At 38.1% G+C, this 15,823-nt stretch overlaps 1 protein-coding gene across 4 annotated transcripts in view; it reads right to left on the bottom strand.

Moving 5' to 3' along the window:
* Positions 1 to 2,925: 2,925 nt before the first annotated feature.
* Positions 2,926 to 15,823, bottom strand: part of KCNC2 (potassium voltage-gated channel subfamily C member 2) — a 345,842-nt gene continuing 332,944 nt past the window's right edge. The window contains exons 5-6 of one of the 4 annotated variants that reach the window (XM_069764584.1): positions 5,607 to 5,700; positions 2,926 to 3,950 (exon numbers count right to left, since the gene is read on the bottom strand). In XM_069764584.1, coding sequence (XP_069620685.1) covers positions 5,639 to 5,700 — 62 coding nt within the window. In that variant the 3' untranslated portion in view covers positions 2,926 to 3,950; positions 5,607 to 5,638. Of the gene's footprint in view, positions 3,951 to 5,606; positions 6,507 to 6,999; positions 7,043 to 15,823 lie in introns of those variants that run through there. The other 3 variants (XM_069764585.1, XM_069764583.1, XM_069764582.1) reach the window with 3 other exon arrangements.

Raw genomic sequence — 15,823 nt, 5'->3', positions numbered from 1 at the left:
GATATGTTTCATAAATGTTGGTCTTTGCAGTGACGCCTGCACCTATCTCAAGAAAGGGGCTCCAGTGTATGCAGTCAAGAATGGAGTGTCCGTGCATGCCACCACTATTACACTTACCAGCTAATGTTAATACTTGGTATTCTCACAAGGGTGAATTAGAATATTTCTATATATCTAGAATACATTTCCACTTACCATATACTTCCACTTACCTTGTAAGTATGGCACGTTTACATCACATCTAACAGATTTCAAATGCTTTTCACAAAAGTAATTTATTAATGAGCAAAGAAAAAGGAACGCTAATGAACCTTCAATAGTTCAATATTTTATTAGCTAGACATGGACAGTTGCACAGAATAGTACAGAATTTCCAAATTAGCTGGTGGCTTAAAATGTAAATCTGAATTTATATAAGTTTTGATATACAGTGGGTATGGAAAGTATTCCGACCCCTTTACATTTTTCACTCTTTGTTTCATTGCAGCCATTTGGTAAATTCAAAAAAGTTCATTTTTTTTCTCATTAATGTACACTATGCATCCCATCTTGACTGAAAAAACAGAAATGTAGTAATTTTTCCAAATTTATTAAAAAAGAAAAACTGAAATATCACATCGTCATAAGTATTCAGACCCTTTGCTCAGACACTCATATTTAAGTCACATGCTGTCCATTTCCTTGTGATCCTCCTTCACCATCCAACCTGATGGAACTGGAGAGGATCTGCAAGGAAGAATGGCAGAGGATCCCCAAATCCAGGTGTGAAGAATTTGTTGCATCATTCCCAAGAGGACTTATGGCTGTACTAGCTCAAAAGGGTGCTTCTTCTCAATACTGAGCAAAGGGTCTGAATACTTATGGCCATGTGATATTTCAGCTTTTCTTTTTTAATAAAATGACTACATTTCTGCTTTTTTTCAGTCAAGATGGGGTGCACAGTGAAAAATGAGAAAAAAATGAACTTTTTTTTAATTTACCAAATGGCTGCAATGAATCAAAAAGTTAAAAATTTAAAGGGGTCTGAATACTTTCCCTACCCACTGTATTATAGGAGCTCCATAGTGTTTGTTGTTGGTTATTAAAGGTTCAGATCCCGAGTCTATGACCGATAGGTCAAAACACCGCTCTGAAGTGCACAGCTCCTGCATGAGTTGCACATACAGAGCTGTCTACAGGCTCAATAGTAAGTATAGAAGTTCATAGAGTGCCTGAGAGAGTGAATGAATAGACCAACAGACCCAGTAGAAAGCCCATTCTCCACATGTTGTATGCAGATCATACAGGATCTGCACACTTCAGAATAGAGTTTAGACTAGGGTTGAGCGACTTTTACTTTTATAGGGTCGGGTTTCACGAAACCCGACTTTTTCATAAGTCGGGTCGAGTGAAATCGGCCGATCCTATAAAAAAGTCAGGGTCGGGGTCGGCCGAAACACGAAACCCAATGCAGTGCATTGGGTTTCCAATGATTCCCAGGGTCTGAAGGAGAGGAAACTCTCCTTCAGGCCCTGGGATCCATATTTAAGTGTAAAATAAAGAATTAAAATAAAAAATATTGCTATACTCACCCTCGGACGCGCCCTGGTACTAACCGGCAGCCTTCCTTCCTTAGAATCAGCGCGTGAAGGGCCTTAGATGATATCGCAGCTTGTGATTGGTCGCGCAACCGCCCATGTGACCGCTCGCGCGACCAATCACAAGCCGCGACGTCACCGAAGGTCCTTCAAGCGCTGATTCTTAGGAAGGAAGGCTGCCGGAAAGAAGCAGGGCGCGTCCGAGGGTGAGTATATTCCTATTAGGTATATACTCACCCTCAGACGCGCCCTTCTTCTTTCCGGCAGCCTTCCTTCCTAAGAATCAGCGCTTGAAGGACCTTCGGTGACGTCGCGGCTTGTGATTGGTCGCGCGAGCGGTCACCTATATACCTATTAGGTATATACTCACCCTCGGACGCGCCCTGCTTCTTTCCGGCAGCCTTCCTTCCTAAGAATCAGCGCTTGAAGGACCTTCGGTGACGTCGCGGCTTGTGATTGGTCGCGCGAGCGGTCACATGGGCGGTCGCGCGACCAATTACAAGCCGCGACATCATCTAAGGCCCTTCACGCGCTGATTCTAAGGAAGGAAGGCTGCCGGTTAGTACCAGGGCGCGTCAGAGGGTGAGTATAGCAATATTTTTTATTTTAATTCTTTATTTTACACTTAAATATGGATTCCGATACCGATTTCCGATATTGAAAACATATCGGAACTCGGGATCGGAGTTCCGATACCAGATTCAGAAGATCGCCGACCTCATGGCCGACCCCACACAGGGGTCGGGTCGGGTTTCAAGAAACCCGACTTTGCCAAAAGTCGGCGACTTCTGAAAATGGCCGACCCGTTTCGCTCAACCTTAGTTTAGACACCTCGATTGGGGTTTCAGGAGCCAGACCCCCTCCAATCACAATCACTATACAGTTCCTATAATATTTAAAACCTTGTACAAAATTAGTTACACTATAATATTTTTCATAAATCAGATCTCTACCCAGAGTCCTGTCCTAAAGTAGCCAAGAGTATGAAAAAAAGCATTTACATGATCACTAACACTTCAATATCACTGCTCATTTTTTTCATCATAACGTCGGTATAATGAGATTATTTTTATTCCCATAGAGCTTTGTCAATGTAACAGGATGGGCTTTAATTGTGGAATATCAATGCAAGGTCTTAGCGTTTCATCTATCTAATTAACCCTATTATTGTACATTATTGGGTAGATTTCCAGTGCAAACAATCTTTAATAGTACACTGTTTTCATTACCGCGTCCTGTTAACTTAGATATTAGACTTAGATCTTGTTACAATATACAGATCTGGGTCATATAATGACATCAATGAAAAATTCAGGCACTTGAATAAGAATGAAAAGACACCTAAGAATTATTTTTTAAATAAAGGAAAAATATTTTATTTTATTAACCGAAATGTACATTATCATGGACAGAGTAACAAGTAACAATTCACATTTTTTTTTATAGCACAGCACAGATAAAAAGATAAATCTTTCCTTGGCAAAAAAATAAAATTAATATTCTTATACAACAGATATTTATGCTGCTGGATCCTGTGGTGATGACAAAGCAATGGAGTTAAGCACACACTATCAATATATTCTTGCCACCATGATTTTATCGTTAATACTTACACTTTATCTCAAAGAATGGATGGTAAGAATTGCCAGCTATCTAACATGTTCATTTTTAATGGGAAATAATTCTGGCATGTTTAACATGGAATATTTTAGTATAAAGGAAGATGGTACATTACATTTATCTGATGGGTTATGGATTACAGTACTAAGTGGTGGTGCCCTAGAAGACGACATCAGAAGACACTATGGCACCTTTGTGTCTATTGGTCCTACAATGTCTAATGAAGCAGCACCACTTAGCGAACTGGAACCTACTGGACTATATATCTTCTGCAACACTAACAGCAATAAATGAGGATAGACCTGTGTTAGACAGATCCTGAAAGGTTAACGTACACCTTTTATGTGCATTTCTATACAATCTACAGCACAAACTAGAGTACTGCAGGGATTGTGAGGTAATCCAAAATGTATGGGGATTTTACACACATACATTAATCAAGAGGAACCGTACAATCGAACATGTACTTATATTGATGAAAATAGCGTATAATCCATGCTCACATTTATTTACAACTAATTTGCCAGCACAGACCTTATAGATTGTTGGCAGCTGAAACTTTTCAGTCTGTGATTGTTGCACTTTGCAGATCAAGCTGGACATCAGATCTTATTCACTACCTTGTAACATGAGAGGCTTACATCTAGGGCCCATTCACCAGCAGGAGATTCTTTCCAGTATAGTCCTTGTTATGGCTAAATTCCATTGTCCCCTTTTCAGCAGTCACAAATCCATGATAAATTCTGTATAACACTGTAGTCAATAACAGCAGCACCAAATATTGTATTAATCCCTTGATTAAAATACTATACTATTGTTTTCACTGTCATAATATATCATTTCTATAGTTTCTAAACTATGATCATTATTGATTTCTGTTTAATCTCGGTTTTACTGCTCATGCTATTGATTCTGGTATATACCATTAGAATTTACATTACATAATGATTCATGAATAAAAACACATTGCTTAGGTCAGGTTGATAAAAATTTGTAAAGCATCTTTTTTAACATTCATGCCTTTCCTACACTATGGTCTTCCTATCACCAGCCCAAAACATCATAACCTTTAATAAAACAGGCAAGCTAAACACTGATGTCAGATGTCACAAGACCTGGAAATCAGATATTAGCATGTCCTCAAGCAGTCCGGGACTTTTTGGTGTTAAAAGAGGCATCACATACCAGCCTATTTCCTCCATTTTCAGAGAAAAGCCAATGATTCTTTTTGGTTCTTCTCCCTTAAATGTGTATGCTCTATCTATCTATCTTATAATAATCTGCATACTATTAGAGGAAATGCATTTTTATTACAGTATGATTGCACAGGCAATGGTAATACATTACCATAACAGAATTTACAAAGGGTAAATTTGACCTTTCATTAAGGGTCACAATTGGGCAATAAAAAGGCAACCTGCCGCTTAACTCCAAAAATAGACAAGTTGTGAGAATGACTTCAGTGTTTAGTATATTTCATGAAAAAAAATTGTTATGTCTAAAAGTTGAATTCACAATGAGTTAAAGTGATTGCCTGGGATCAGTAAAACAGATCTGATTTTTTCCAGAATCAGTCCCACTCTTAGCCATAGAGTGTGTCCCGTATTGTAGTCAATTTCCTTTCATTTTAACAAGGCTAAGCTGTAGCACCGGACACAGACCGTAGACACGAGTGGCACTGTTTCTGATAAAAATAGAGCCATTTCCCAATCCTGGAGAAGCACTTTCAGAATAGGTAACCAATCACTCATTACATTAGCTGTTGAGGGTTCAGTAAATTTAATATTCTACAAAGTACCTACACACCGACTGATCGTGCTAGTAGATATGGTTCAACAACAGCTGAAGTAATAAAAGTGACCTATTCTAAATGTAGTAAAATTGAACATAATTTTAACTTTAGAAATAGATGACTTGCTGCGGTAAGTGGCAATGGTTAATGGCTTTTATATCAATTCGAAAATAAGTAATTTACTTTCTCCATAATTCAATTCAGTAGAACATCAACCATACTTAAAGCACATAAAACACAGCAAAAACGCAAAAGAAAAGAATGCAGCCTTGAACTAGTTGTGTACAGGCACAGTTTGAGTGTTGGAAAAGAGGTGGATGAAACAGCTTAACGACTGGTTAGACAAACCAACATGAACATAAATGACAAACGAATTTCGAAAGAATTATTTGGTAAAACATTGACTTGAAAAAAAAAAGCCAAATTTGATCCCAGATGTTTAAGGCTGGTCAAAAAAAATCCTCAATAAAATATACAGCCCTGGAAATTTAACTGAACATGCATTACAGAAGCTTTTTTCTCTAGTTTTTAGAACTTTGCATGAGGAAAATCTGAAAAATCTTTGTGCAAGAAGAAGACCTTTCTAGCTTAAAATTGCAAGCCTGGATGGCAGTTACCTTTTTCACATGTATTGTGCCTTCCCAAGCCATTATGAAAGAGATCTGGCCTCTGCTTGCGTGTAACCAGTAATGACAACCTCTTTGCAGTTATCTGTGTGCAAACAACCAGAGACATTTCGGTACTCTATTACACAGTATTAAACAATGAAAAATCATCTAAAAATACCAACGGAAATTAGAAGATAAAAAGCAAAATCCAACTGGTAGGACAACTGATTAGCAAATGATATGATGCCAAGCTTACGTTTGGAGCCGTTTTGCAGCTCCTGTAATCTGCAACATTGCATTGATATGATGAGTAGACGGGATGGTCCATGCAAATGGTCTGATCTGTTACATTGGGAGCTCTAAAGACAGGATTCCAGACATCTTCAGAATGGATCAGAAACTCACAAGAAATGAATGTTCAATGAAGTGTTGATTATCATTTGGAAGCACATTGGTATAGCTGTATGTCCCTGAAAATATACGTGAATATTAAATATACTGGCCGATCCATCCATACTCTATCCTTTTTATTGCCAGAAAGAAATCAGAAGGTCAGTAGATACGCACAAACTCCATGGGGTATTTTACTTTATAAGCATCAGAATGAAATGTTTGAGGACAAACTGGTGTTTCCGAGCGTTTCCAGTTGAGAATATGCAGTGTTTTTATGCTGTCTGGATAGAGACTAGAGTTAATGCTACCTTGAATTGTTTCCATTATGTGGTCAGTAGTACTTGAGAAATTTCTATTTGTCAGATTGGTGTAGTCTGTTTTATAAGATAGATGGGATAGGAGACCGAGAGCGTCTGAGAGGACAAGGTGAACTGTAGGGTGATGTTACTGGAGACAGTCTCAAGGCATTGCCAGTCAAGCCAGCTATGTTGTTTAAACTTCGGGATTTCTCATATCCTTTTACGAAATATTGCACAGACATCAGTTGAATTCAACCAGAAAAAGACAGAGACAAACAGTAAAATGAAATGCAATCAATTATGACTCCATCAAAAAGGTTTATGTCAACAGTAATGAAGAGCTGAGACAATATGTAGGTCAATCGTACCCAACAAATGTATTTGCACTTTGTCCAAAATAAACTAAACTAACATTCTAATATATTTTAAACAGTCCTTGTAGGGTCTTGATTTGATCTACAATTGTATTAGCTGAAACAATATGACATGCTAAACTGTATGGTTAAAATGCATACTAAAATACACAAAGCAACATGTGAAATGCTAAGATCAGTCTTGGAATGTCCTTGAAAAAAAAATTAGAAAAGCTAGGACTTGGATGCAGATGGAAACAAATTAACAAACCTTCCATTCATAAGTTATTCATTTCAAACTCTGTTGAGCTAATGCAGTCAACCATGCATTTAAGGGGATAATTATAATGAATTTACCATTCTCTAGGGCCAGTATTTCATAAATTCAACAGCATTTCATCTATAAATAATTTAAATAAATGTTTAGTAAGAACACCAAAGCCAATATTAACATTCATGCAGTTTCCTGGTTATCCTGTATGTGGTGATAGATGTTGATTAATAGATAAAAAGATACATTTGTAATATGAAAAATCCTTTCCCAAATTCTAAAATGTTCATTAATTCTTTGCACAAGTTTACTTTTTCATATATTTTTCAACGCATCCCTTATTATGAAGTATTGCCATCGGATGACTTGACTCTATTTTTAAGCTTTTTGATCATGCTTTCACTACATATGATATGACATCATTCAACAAATAGATTCATTGCTACTGGCAAATACAGTAACCTTTTCAGAAATGCATTTTTGCTTGGATAATGTTTATTTTCAGCACAGTTATCTCATCCAAGTTGCTCTCAGAAATCAATACACTGAATAAAAAGAACAAAGCAGGTAACCTGGAAATAACTGCAAAATATATGGTACTGTTATGTCACAAATATATTTTCAATTTGTTATGTAGTTTATTCTTCTTCTTCTGTAACCTGTACTACGAATATTATCACTGTGAATAAAAAGTAATTTGCAAAACATCTTATTTTCTGAACATTTTTTGCAATTGTCACATTTTACCATGTAATTTATGCAAATTATACCCAGTGAATTCAAATTTCATTTAAGCCAAAATGAACACTTTTTTTATAAAATGTAAATAATATTATATTATGCTACACAGGTATATGAGAGCTACATTTGTCATTGAGATACTTCCTGTGGGCATTGTGATTACTCAGTTAAGGTGGTTCTCATATATATAACATCCTTTCCTAGCTCAAATTTTAAGGTCAACATAAAAATCTAAAATCATATTCTAAAAACTAAAGCTCCACCATTCATTAAAATTTAGATATAGTCTTAAAGTGTGAAGTCAGAACATTACAAAGTTTAATTGCTTCATGTTGCACTAAATATTTGACTAGTAAATCTGCAGATGTTAAGGGGTTCACTCTACTATTAGGCTTGCATGTGCATTATTCTCTATAGAAAAAGTTGGTGGGAGGATTGTCTGTGCTGCTGTGCTAGGTTAAAAAATCCGGATGATGTGATAAGATGATGTGATAAGTTGATTATTACATGCAGTTTGTGGGATTAGATCATGTGGTTCTCCTGATGAAGTTGGTTCAACTTCGAAATGCATTGAGAATAAACCGCATGATCTAATCCCTCATCACATCTTATGGATTTCTTGAGCCTAGCACAGCAGTGCAGACTGCTACTTCTATCCTCCCACCAATTGTTCTACATTGTGTAATTTCCCAACCTGAGGGTACTGCAGCAGCTGTCGCACCTTGATTCCTCAATTGTTGGTTAAACAACTCCAAAAGGTGAGCAATTCCTATAAATCTCATCTAAACCAGTTTCTCCACGAGATTCTATTGCGCTTGGTATCTCCCTTTCATTCTCTACAGAAAGGGAGTTTATAAAAAATAAAATAACGTAGTGTGGTTATAGACAATATTGGTTCCAGGATCATAAGGATTATCAGCAGCTGTACCAAAGCTGATCATGTTTTATGGCTTGTCTAATTCTAAAAAGGACAAGTGTGGAAAACTCCTTTAAGATTAGGCATGCTCCTCACACCCAGTCTGGCTACAAATGCCAATCTTTACGTAAAGTGATACCTTGTTGAAAAGACAAACCAAAACTGCAGTGAAAAATGTCCTTCTAGATGGATGGGCCTCTACAAAAAAAGCTACTATACAGTACATCCGATTTAAAATGTATCTCAAATAAATCTGCTTTATATTAAGACAAGCCTTTAAAAAAAAAGTCGGTCTAATCAATTTTAGGGTCATATAAGATCACCAAATCCTAACAAGAATATTTCTCAATTTTGGACATTTAAGAGTTATTTTCCTTTGAGCTATCTATCTCTACCTAAGTAGCTGAAATTTCAAAAACAATTGTTTCTACACTAGCATTCAATTAGAACCACTTTGTGGTTGTGACATCACCAAGCAGCCCTGGAGACCCTTCAAGAAAACGTACTTGCTGGAAAATAGGCGAGCATTTGCATAGCTGATAAGGCAAGCCACCACCACACCTCCAGCTTCTTATTTTAAAGTCGAAAGATCCTGTTTTTTATGTTCTCCAGGTGCTGACTTGCAGACCTGGTATACACTGCCAATTTTTTCAGCATTTGCACATGACCACATGGATCAGTTTTGCAAGGCAGGTGTAAGCGTGACACAGTTTCGTCGATTATCCTTTATTTTCCGCCAATAGCGTTACTGATGCATTTGTAAATTGTAGTGCTTTTGTTCTTTAGTCCTGCAATTAACAAAGCTTCTGATTGCTTGGTAGAGGAATTGGCTTCACTTTGCACAAGCTTCGTTTTCATATTAAGATACTTTACTGTTGCAGTAGAACTTGAGAAAGGCAGATGAGAAAACGTCTGTCTTTTCTGTTGTTCAATAGCAGCATAATAATCACCTGTATTAAGAGCAGAGGCACGAACAAGACAATGCAATGACAATGGATTGTTGCACTGAAATCTGAAATGGACTGATAAAGAAAAGGATGTGAAATGTCTTTGTGACCACTATTTGTCCACAGGATGATGCTACAAATTTGTGAGCAATGATCGTATATTGAAATGTTTGTCCTTATAGTGACAACCTTGCATCCTGAATATTGCCTCAGGTTTCCTTTGGTTAAGTAAAAACTAATGCTACGCCTGATAAGCACTGGAAGGCAATCATACTTTTGACTGCACTCTTAAAACAAAAAGTTCTCATTCTCAGGGTCTTTACTTTTTTGTCATCATGTTCATTACTATCACTGCAGCTTTTACTTCGCCATTTCATATTTGCTGTAACAGTTGTGCTAAGATTTGCACCTTTTTTCATCCGATCCATATTGTATATTTTGGAATTCTTGATCATGATTCTAACTTTTCCAATATTCACTAAGAGCCTCTTACTGTATCAACATTTGCCTTGCCATTCCTCTGTTGCAATATACGGTACTTCTGCCCAGTTGACTTCAGATAAAATGGTTCCAAAGACAAGCTTTCTATTAGGTGCTAAGTGCTGGATAGAGATGACAAGTGATTTGGTTATAGTACTACTCCTTTAATATCAGTGGCTTCTTGGGTGAATCACAAACCAGCAACCAAGTCCATTGTGCCTGAGGCCTACATCTGAATGACGGAGTCATGGACAAACTTTAGCCCACTCTGTCAAATTGTGCTGTATCCAGATGACTTTGATTCGCGTTCCCTGCCCAACATTTTTCTCTTTAAAAGAACTGATAAGGCTGATTTGTAGAGGAAGAGGTGCCTAAGCATGGAAACAATATCCATAAGATTCAGTTTTATTCCATCACTGTTTTATTCCATCACTATTGACATATTACAAACTCCAAACAGAGCTCACAAACAACAAACACTTACAGCTTACATGTTTGAGAAATAATCATTACTATTAGTCTAGTTGCCATTTAGTTAAAGCAGATCTATCAATGTAATAACTAGTGTGTTGAAAATTATTCAACCGCAACTGCAAATTTGTCTTCAAAATTAGTCAAGTTGCTAATGTTTTTTGCTTTTTGCAATGAACAAATCAAACAAAAGTAATTTTAATAGCTTGACACAACTAATAGAACGAGTAGTTTCTACAAATTAAATGCACACTGTCACTTTTGATGACTACAGCCTCAGAGTTATTCAATCCTGTGAATATAATCTATTACTAGGGTACCCAATTTGTCTTAAGCACACATGGTTTCGTACGCCAGTTTTAACGAAGAGTGTGCAGGTGTAAGATGTGCATAATTCATTAACATGCAACACCACGTAATGAATTAGACACATATATTACAAGTTGCATATGCCCCCCTGCACCTTCAGTTTCTGGGCCTGGAGTACATTTATGATGTAAGTTACACCATTAAAGTGGCATAACCTATAAAGAATTTGTCGGCCGGGTATCATTACGCTCCCATCCCACCCTTGCCCAATTTTGGAGGATCTGGCTGGTACTAGGGTAAAAAACATTAAAATATTGCCAAATTTTGGCACAGACTAGCTTTCTGCAAAATTTTTGTGACTTCTCAAAGTGTTCTATGCCAGAAATCAACAAAAACACTTTGATTAATTGAAGCCATTGTTTGAAAAATTAAAGTTAAAGCGATATTGGCTGGATTACCTGACAGAAGGAGGAAAGTGTCAATGAATGCCACCAGGTTCTTTAGGATACAGGTGGTCAAAAACCCTTGACCTCCACAGATCAGCAGTGATACTTGGTGGCCATAGGTAGGGTTGAGCGAAACGGGTCGGCCACTTTCAGAAGTCGCCGACTTTTGGCAAAGTCGGGTTTCATGAAACCCGACCCCTGTGTGGGGTCGGCCATGAAGTCGGCGATCTTCTGAATGTGGTATCGGAATTCCGATCCCGATTTCCGATATGTTTGCAATATCGGAAATTGGTATCGGAATCCATATTTAATGTAAAATAAAGAATTAAAATAAAAAATATCGCTATGCTTACCCTCTGACGCGCACTGGTACTAACCGGGAACCTTCCTTCCTTCGAATCAGCGCTTGCAGGACCTTGCGGTGACGTCGCGGCTTGTGATCGGTCGCGCGGCCGCCCATGTGACCGCTCGCGCGACCAATCACAAGCCGTGACGTCACCGCGACGTCATGCAAGGTCCTGCAAGCGCTGATTCTTAGGAAGGAAGGCTGCCGGAAAGAAGCAGGGCGCGTCCGAGGGTGAGTATATACCTAATAGGAATATACTAATAGGAATATACTCACCCTCGGACGCGCCCTGCTTCTTTCCGGCAGCCTTCCTTCCTAAGAATCAGCGCTTGCAGGACCTTGCGTGACGTCGCGGTGACGTCGCGGCTTGTGATTGGTCGCGCGAGCGGTCACATGGGCGGCCGCGCGACCAATCACAAGCCGCGACGTCACCGCGACTTCACCGCAAGGTCCTGCAAGCGCTGATTCGAAGGAAGGAAGGTTCCCGGTTAGTACCAGGGCACCTCAGAGGGTAAGCATAGCAATATTTTTTATTTTAATTCTTTATTTTACACTTAAATATGGATCCCAGGGCCTGAAGGAGAGTTTCCGCTCCTTCAGACCCTGGGAACCATTGGAAACCCAATGCACTGCATTGGGTTTCGAGTTTCGGCCGACCCCGACCCCGACTTTTTTATAGGATCGGCCGATTTCACTCGACCCAACTTTTGAAAAAGTCGGGTTTCGTGAAACCCGACCCGATCTTATAAAAGTAAAGGTCGCTCAACCCTAGCCATAGGCTCTGAGGTTCCAGTTTACACATTAAGGTGCATAATAAACGCTGAAGTTCTACCAGCCCGAACTTCAAGACATACACCTCTGCTGACTCTAAATCAAATGAAAAGTTGGTACCAGTGAGTTAAAAATAGACCTCTTGAGATAATGTTTAGTGAAGCAATGAAGCAAAACTGGATGTTTTTAGGTCTATGGATCAACAATATGTCTGGAGGAGGAATGAAGCATGGTAACAATATCCATGCCTACACTGAAGCAGGGCAGTGGCTTGCTGATGCTCTGTGGTTTCTTTGCTTCCACTAGGACTCGAAAGTGTAGCTTGTGGAGGACAAGATTGATTAAATTAAGATTCAAGAAATCCTAGGAGAAAATATTATGCATTCTGCAAGGAAGCTGAAGTGCAAACATCATTAGACCTATCAACATGACAACGATCCCAAGCATACCTCAAAGTCTGCCAAGGGTTGGATTCAGAACTCCCAGAAGATTCTATAGTGTCAGACACAGTGCTTGACTTGGGATCTGAAGACATTGACTGTAGCACTCAAACTCAAGAATATTAGTGAACTAAATGTTATTGCCAATGAAAAATGGGCTTAGATTTCTTAGGAACACTGCGAGAAGCTGGTGTCAGTCTATGCACAAGATTTTCAGCAGGCCATTACAAGCAAATGGTGCTCTACTAAGTATTAAAGATGCGAGTCATGAAAGGCTGAATAATTTTGAGAAAACAGTAGTCATTAAATATGGAATTTTGTGTTGAATTTGGAAAAGCCACTTGTTATATTAGTTGTGTTAAGCTATTTAAATTGTTCTTGTTTGATTGGCTTTTTGCAAATTGCAGAAAGTTTGTAAATTTTGCAAATTAACCTAATTTGCAATTGGAGTGAATTTTGATTGCAATTGTTTATTACACCTATAAGGTCATACTGTTTATAAAATATGTGTTTTTTGACAACTAGGACCCCTAAAAGAATATATCAGACACATAGTTTAGAGTTCAGTTTATTCATGAAAGCTCTGCCATCTGTTTGTGCATACACAGGAACCTGTCAATAATTGTCTCCTACATATCATGTGTATTGCGTATTTTTTCAGGTCTCATAGTAGCCAAACTGCAAAGACTTCCAAACTTCTATTTTAGCCACTAGGAATATAAAATAATTGAAAAAATATATGTGAAACCAGCAAATAATAAATACAGGCAGTCCCTGAGTTATGAATCTATGACTTATATATGACACGGATGTCACTGCATGTTGCAAGGTCATGGTGCTGTGAAGTTGAGACGTGCACTGTGTCCTTAAGGCATGCAGTGACCTTTAAAGCATGGATGCAGTGAAGAGGTCAGAAGAGGCCAGAGATGCAATGCATGCCACCAGAAATAAGAGGACCTGATACAAGCAGCTGGATGACCGGAGAGATGAGCAATGAGGAGAGCATTAATAAAAAACCTAATACCTCATCATTAAACTCTGTGGCTGCCCTGCTGATCGTTGCTCGCTGTCCAGTCCTCTACTTTCCACTGTTTTGAGCACCACATCTCAGGCATCCTAAATATAGGCCAGGACTTCTGGTGTGTCCAGGCCTCAGAGATCATTGTGCGACATAAGGTTGCGGGGATGTCTTGATGTCACGTTTGGATTTTACAACATACAAGGACCTCCGAGGCCTGAATGTGACTGGAAGTCCTGACCTATAATACAGAGATTGGAGGTGTAGTGTGGAACAGTGGAGTAAAGAGGACCAGATGGCACGCAGGGAACAGCGGAGCAGTTGAAGAGGTGAGCTATGAAGTGAATATTTGTTTATTAGTTTTTGGGGTGGTTTAAGCCTTATGGTGGCTTTTTAGCTGTACAAGCTTACATTACAAATTTAACTTATGAACAAACCTACAGAATATATTTTGTTCGGAACCTAGGGACTGCCTGTATATTACACTATTACACATTTTTAGATGATACATTATATATTTGCTGACTATATATTAAACACTATTGAAGGTGGAGCTTTATTTTAAAAGACTTCATCACTTTTTGAGAATAGCACTTTGTCATATGATTGCCTTTAAAGAGACTCTGTCACGAGGTTTTGGATGCCCTACCTGACAGCAACATAACCTAGATGCAGATACTTTGATTCCAGTAGTGGGTATCTTACTGAGATTCTTGCTGTTGTTTGATAAAACTCTGTTTTATCTCCTGTATAAAATGATAAGTTTCTGCTATGTAAACCTCAATATTCAAGAGCTATAGACAAAGCTCATGACTGAGAAAACTAGGAGATTATCCATTGATATTACAAAAATTGCAAAAATAAACCCACAAAGTAACACAATACTAAAACCAAGGGTCTCTGTTACTATTTTATGTTGCCCTAAGATTGGGAAGCATCAACCTGCTGACAGACTCCACCTACATCTTTAAGTGTCCTTAGGTTTAATTTTTACATGTTCAAGCAAACGTGTTGCCCATAAATTACAGTTCCTGAAATCTCACATTGAAAACCAGATTTATTCACAGAAAATAAATGTCTCAATATGTAAAATCTTTTCAAAGATCAATGAATACATAAAACTTTTTGCACTTTTGCTAACATATGCATGGTCCCGTTGTATCTATAATTCTAGCTTTCACCATAATATGGCTAATAGGAGGTGACCTTAAAAGTTCATGTTCGTAGTTGAACACTTTACAGTTTTTCTGTAGATATTATCTACGTAAAAATCAGTTATTTTCTAAATTTATTACAACTATTGCACTAATCTGAAATTAAAATACAGTCTATAGCTGAACTCCGAAGTCTGAAAATATTATCAAATTGACCACTGTAGCTGGTTCTGTTGTACTCATGCTTGTGTACTGACGGATTTCTTCTCTCTATTATATATTGTATTTAAAAGGTATTTAACAAGCGTAAAAGACCTTCAAATGTCACTTTTTTGTTTTTTTTACTTTTTGCATTTTAAAAACCAGTCTTGGACAGTTTTGTTAAAACGGGTGAAGCTAGGGTGAAGCTAGGGTAGGACAAGGCCTGACAAACACTTCTAAATCATCAAAATGTATGCCATTTCAGTGGCACAAGTTTCAGCAAAAAATGTAATCCAGTGGCTGAAGTGCGCCAGTTGTGAAGTGCAGATAATTCATTTAGTGTTTTCATTCATGTTACTGAATTAGGCATACCTTACTCCTGCAGTCCTGTTCATTAAGACTGGTGTGCAATAGGCCAGCGAGTCTTAATGAACAGACCTAAAATCTATAGCTAATGAAACAGAATTTTATAATTTTATATGACAATACAAATGTTTTGACAGGATGGGCTGGAAATTTCCATATTTTGTAGCCTTTTTTCCATTGGGATTGGCAGGCTGTGAGTGGTTGTCTCATTGGTATTTTTTCACCTGTGTTGCCGCCATCTTAACTACATGGGTCCACTGCATCCTGATAGTGCATTTGCTTCGAGGCCTGGGCAGGTAAGCAT

Source organism: Ranitomeya imitator, chromosome 4 (genome assembly GCF_032444005.1).
Source record: "Ranitomeya imitator isolate aRanImi1 chromosome 4, aRanImi1.pri, whole genome shotgun sequence".
Lineage (NCBI taxonomy): Eukaryota > Metazoa > Chordata > Amphibia > Anura > Dendrobatidae > Ranitomeya > Ranitomeya imitator.
Note: the sequence above shows the minus strand (reverse complement) of the source record. Positions and strands in the feature narration are given on the sequence as shown.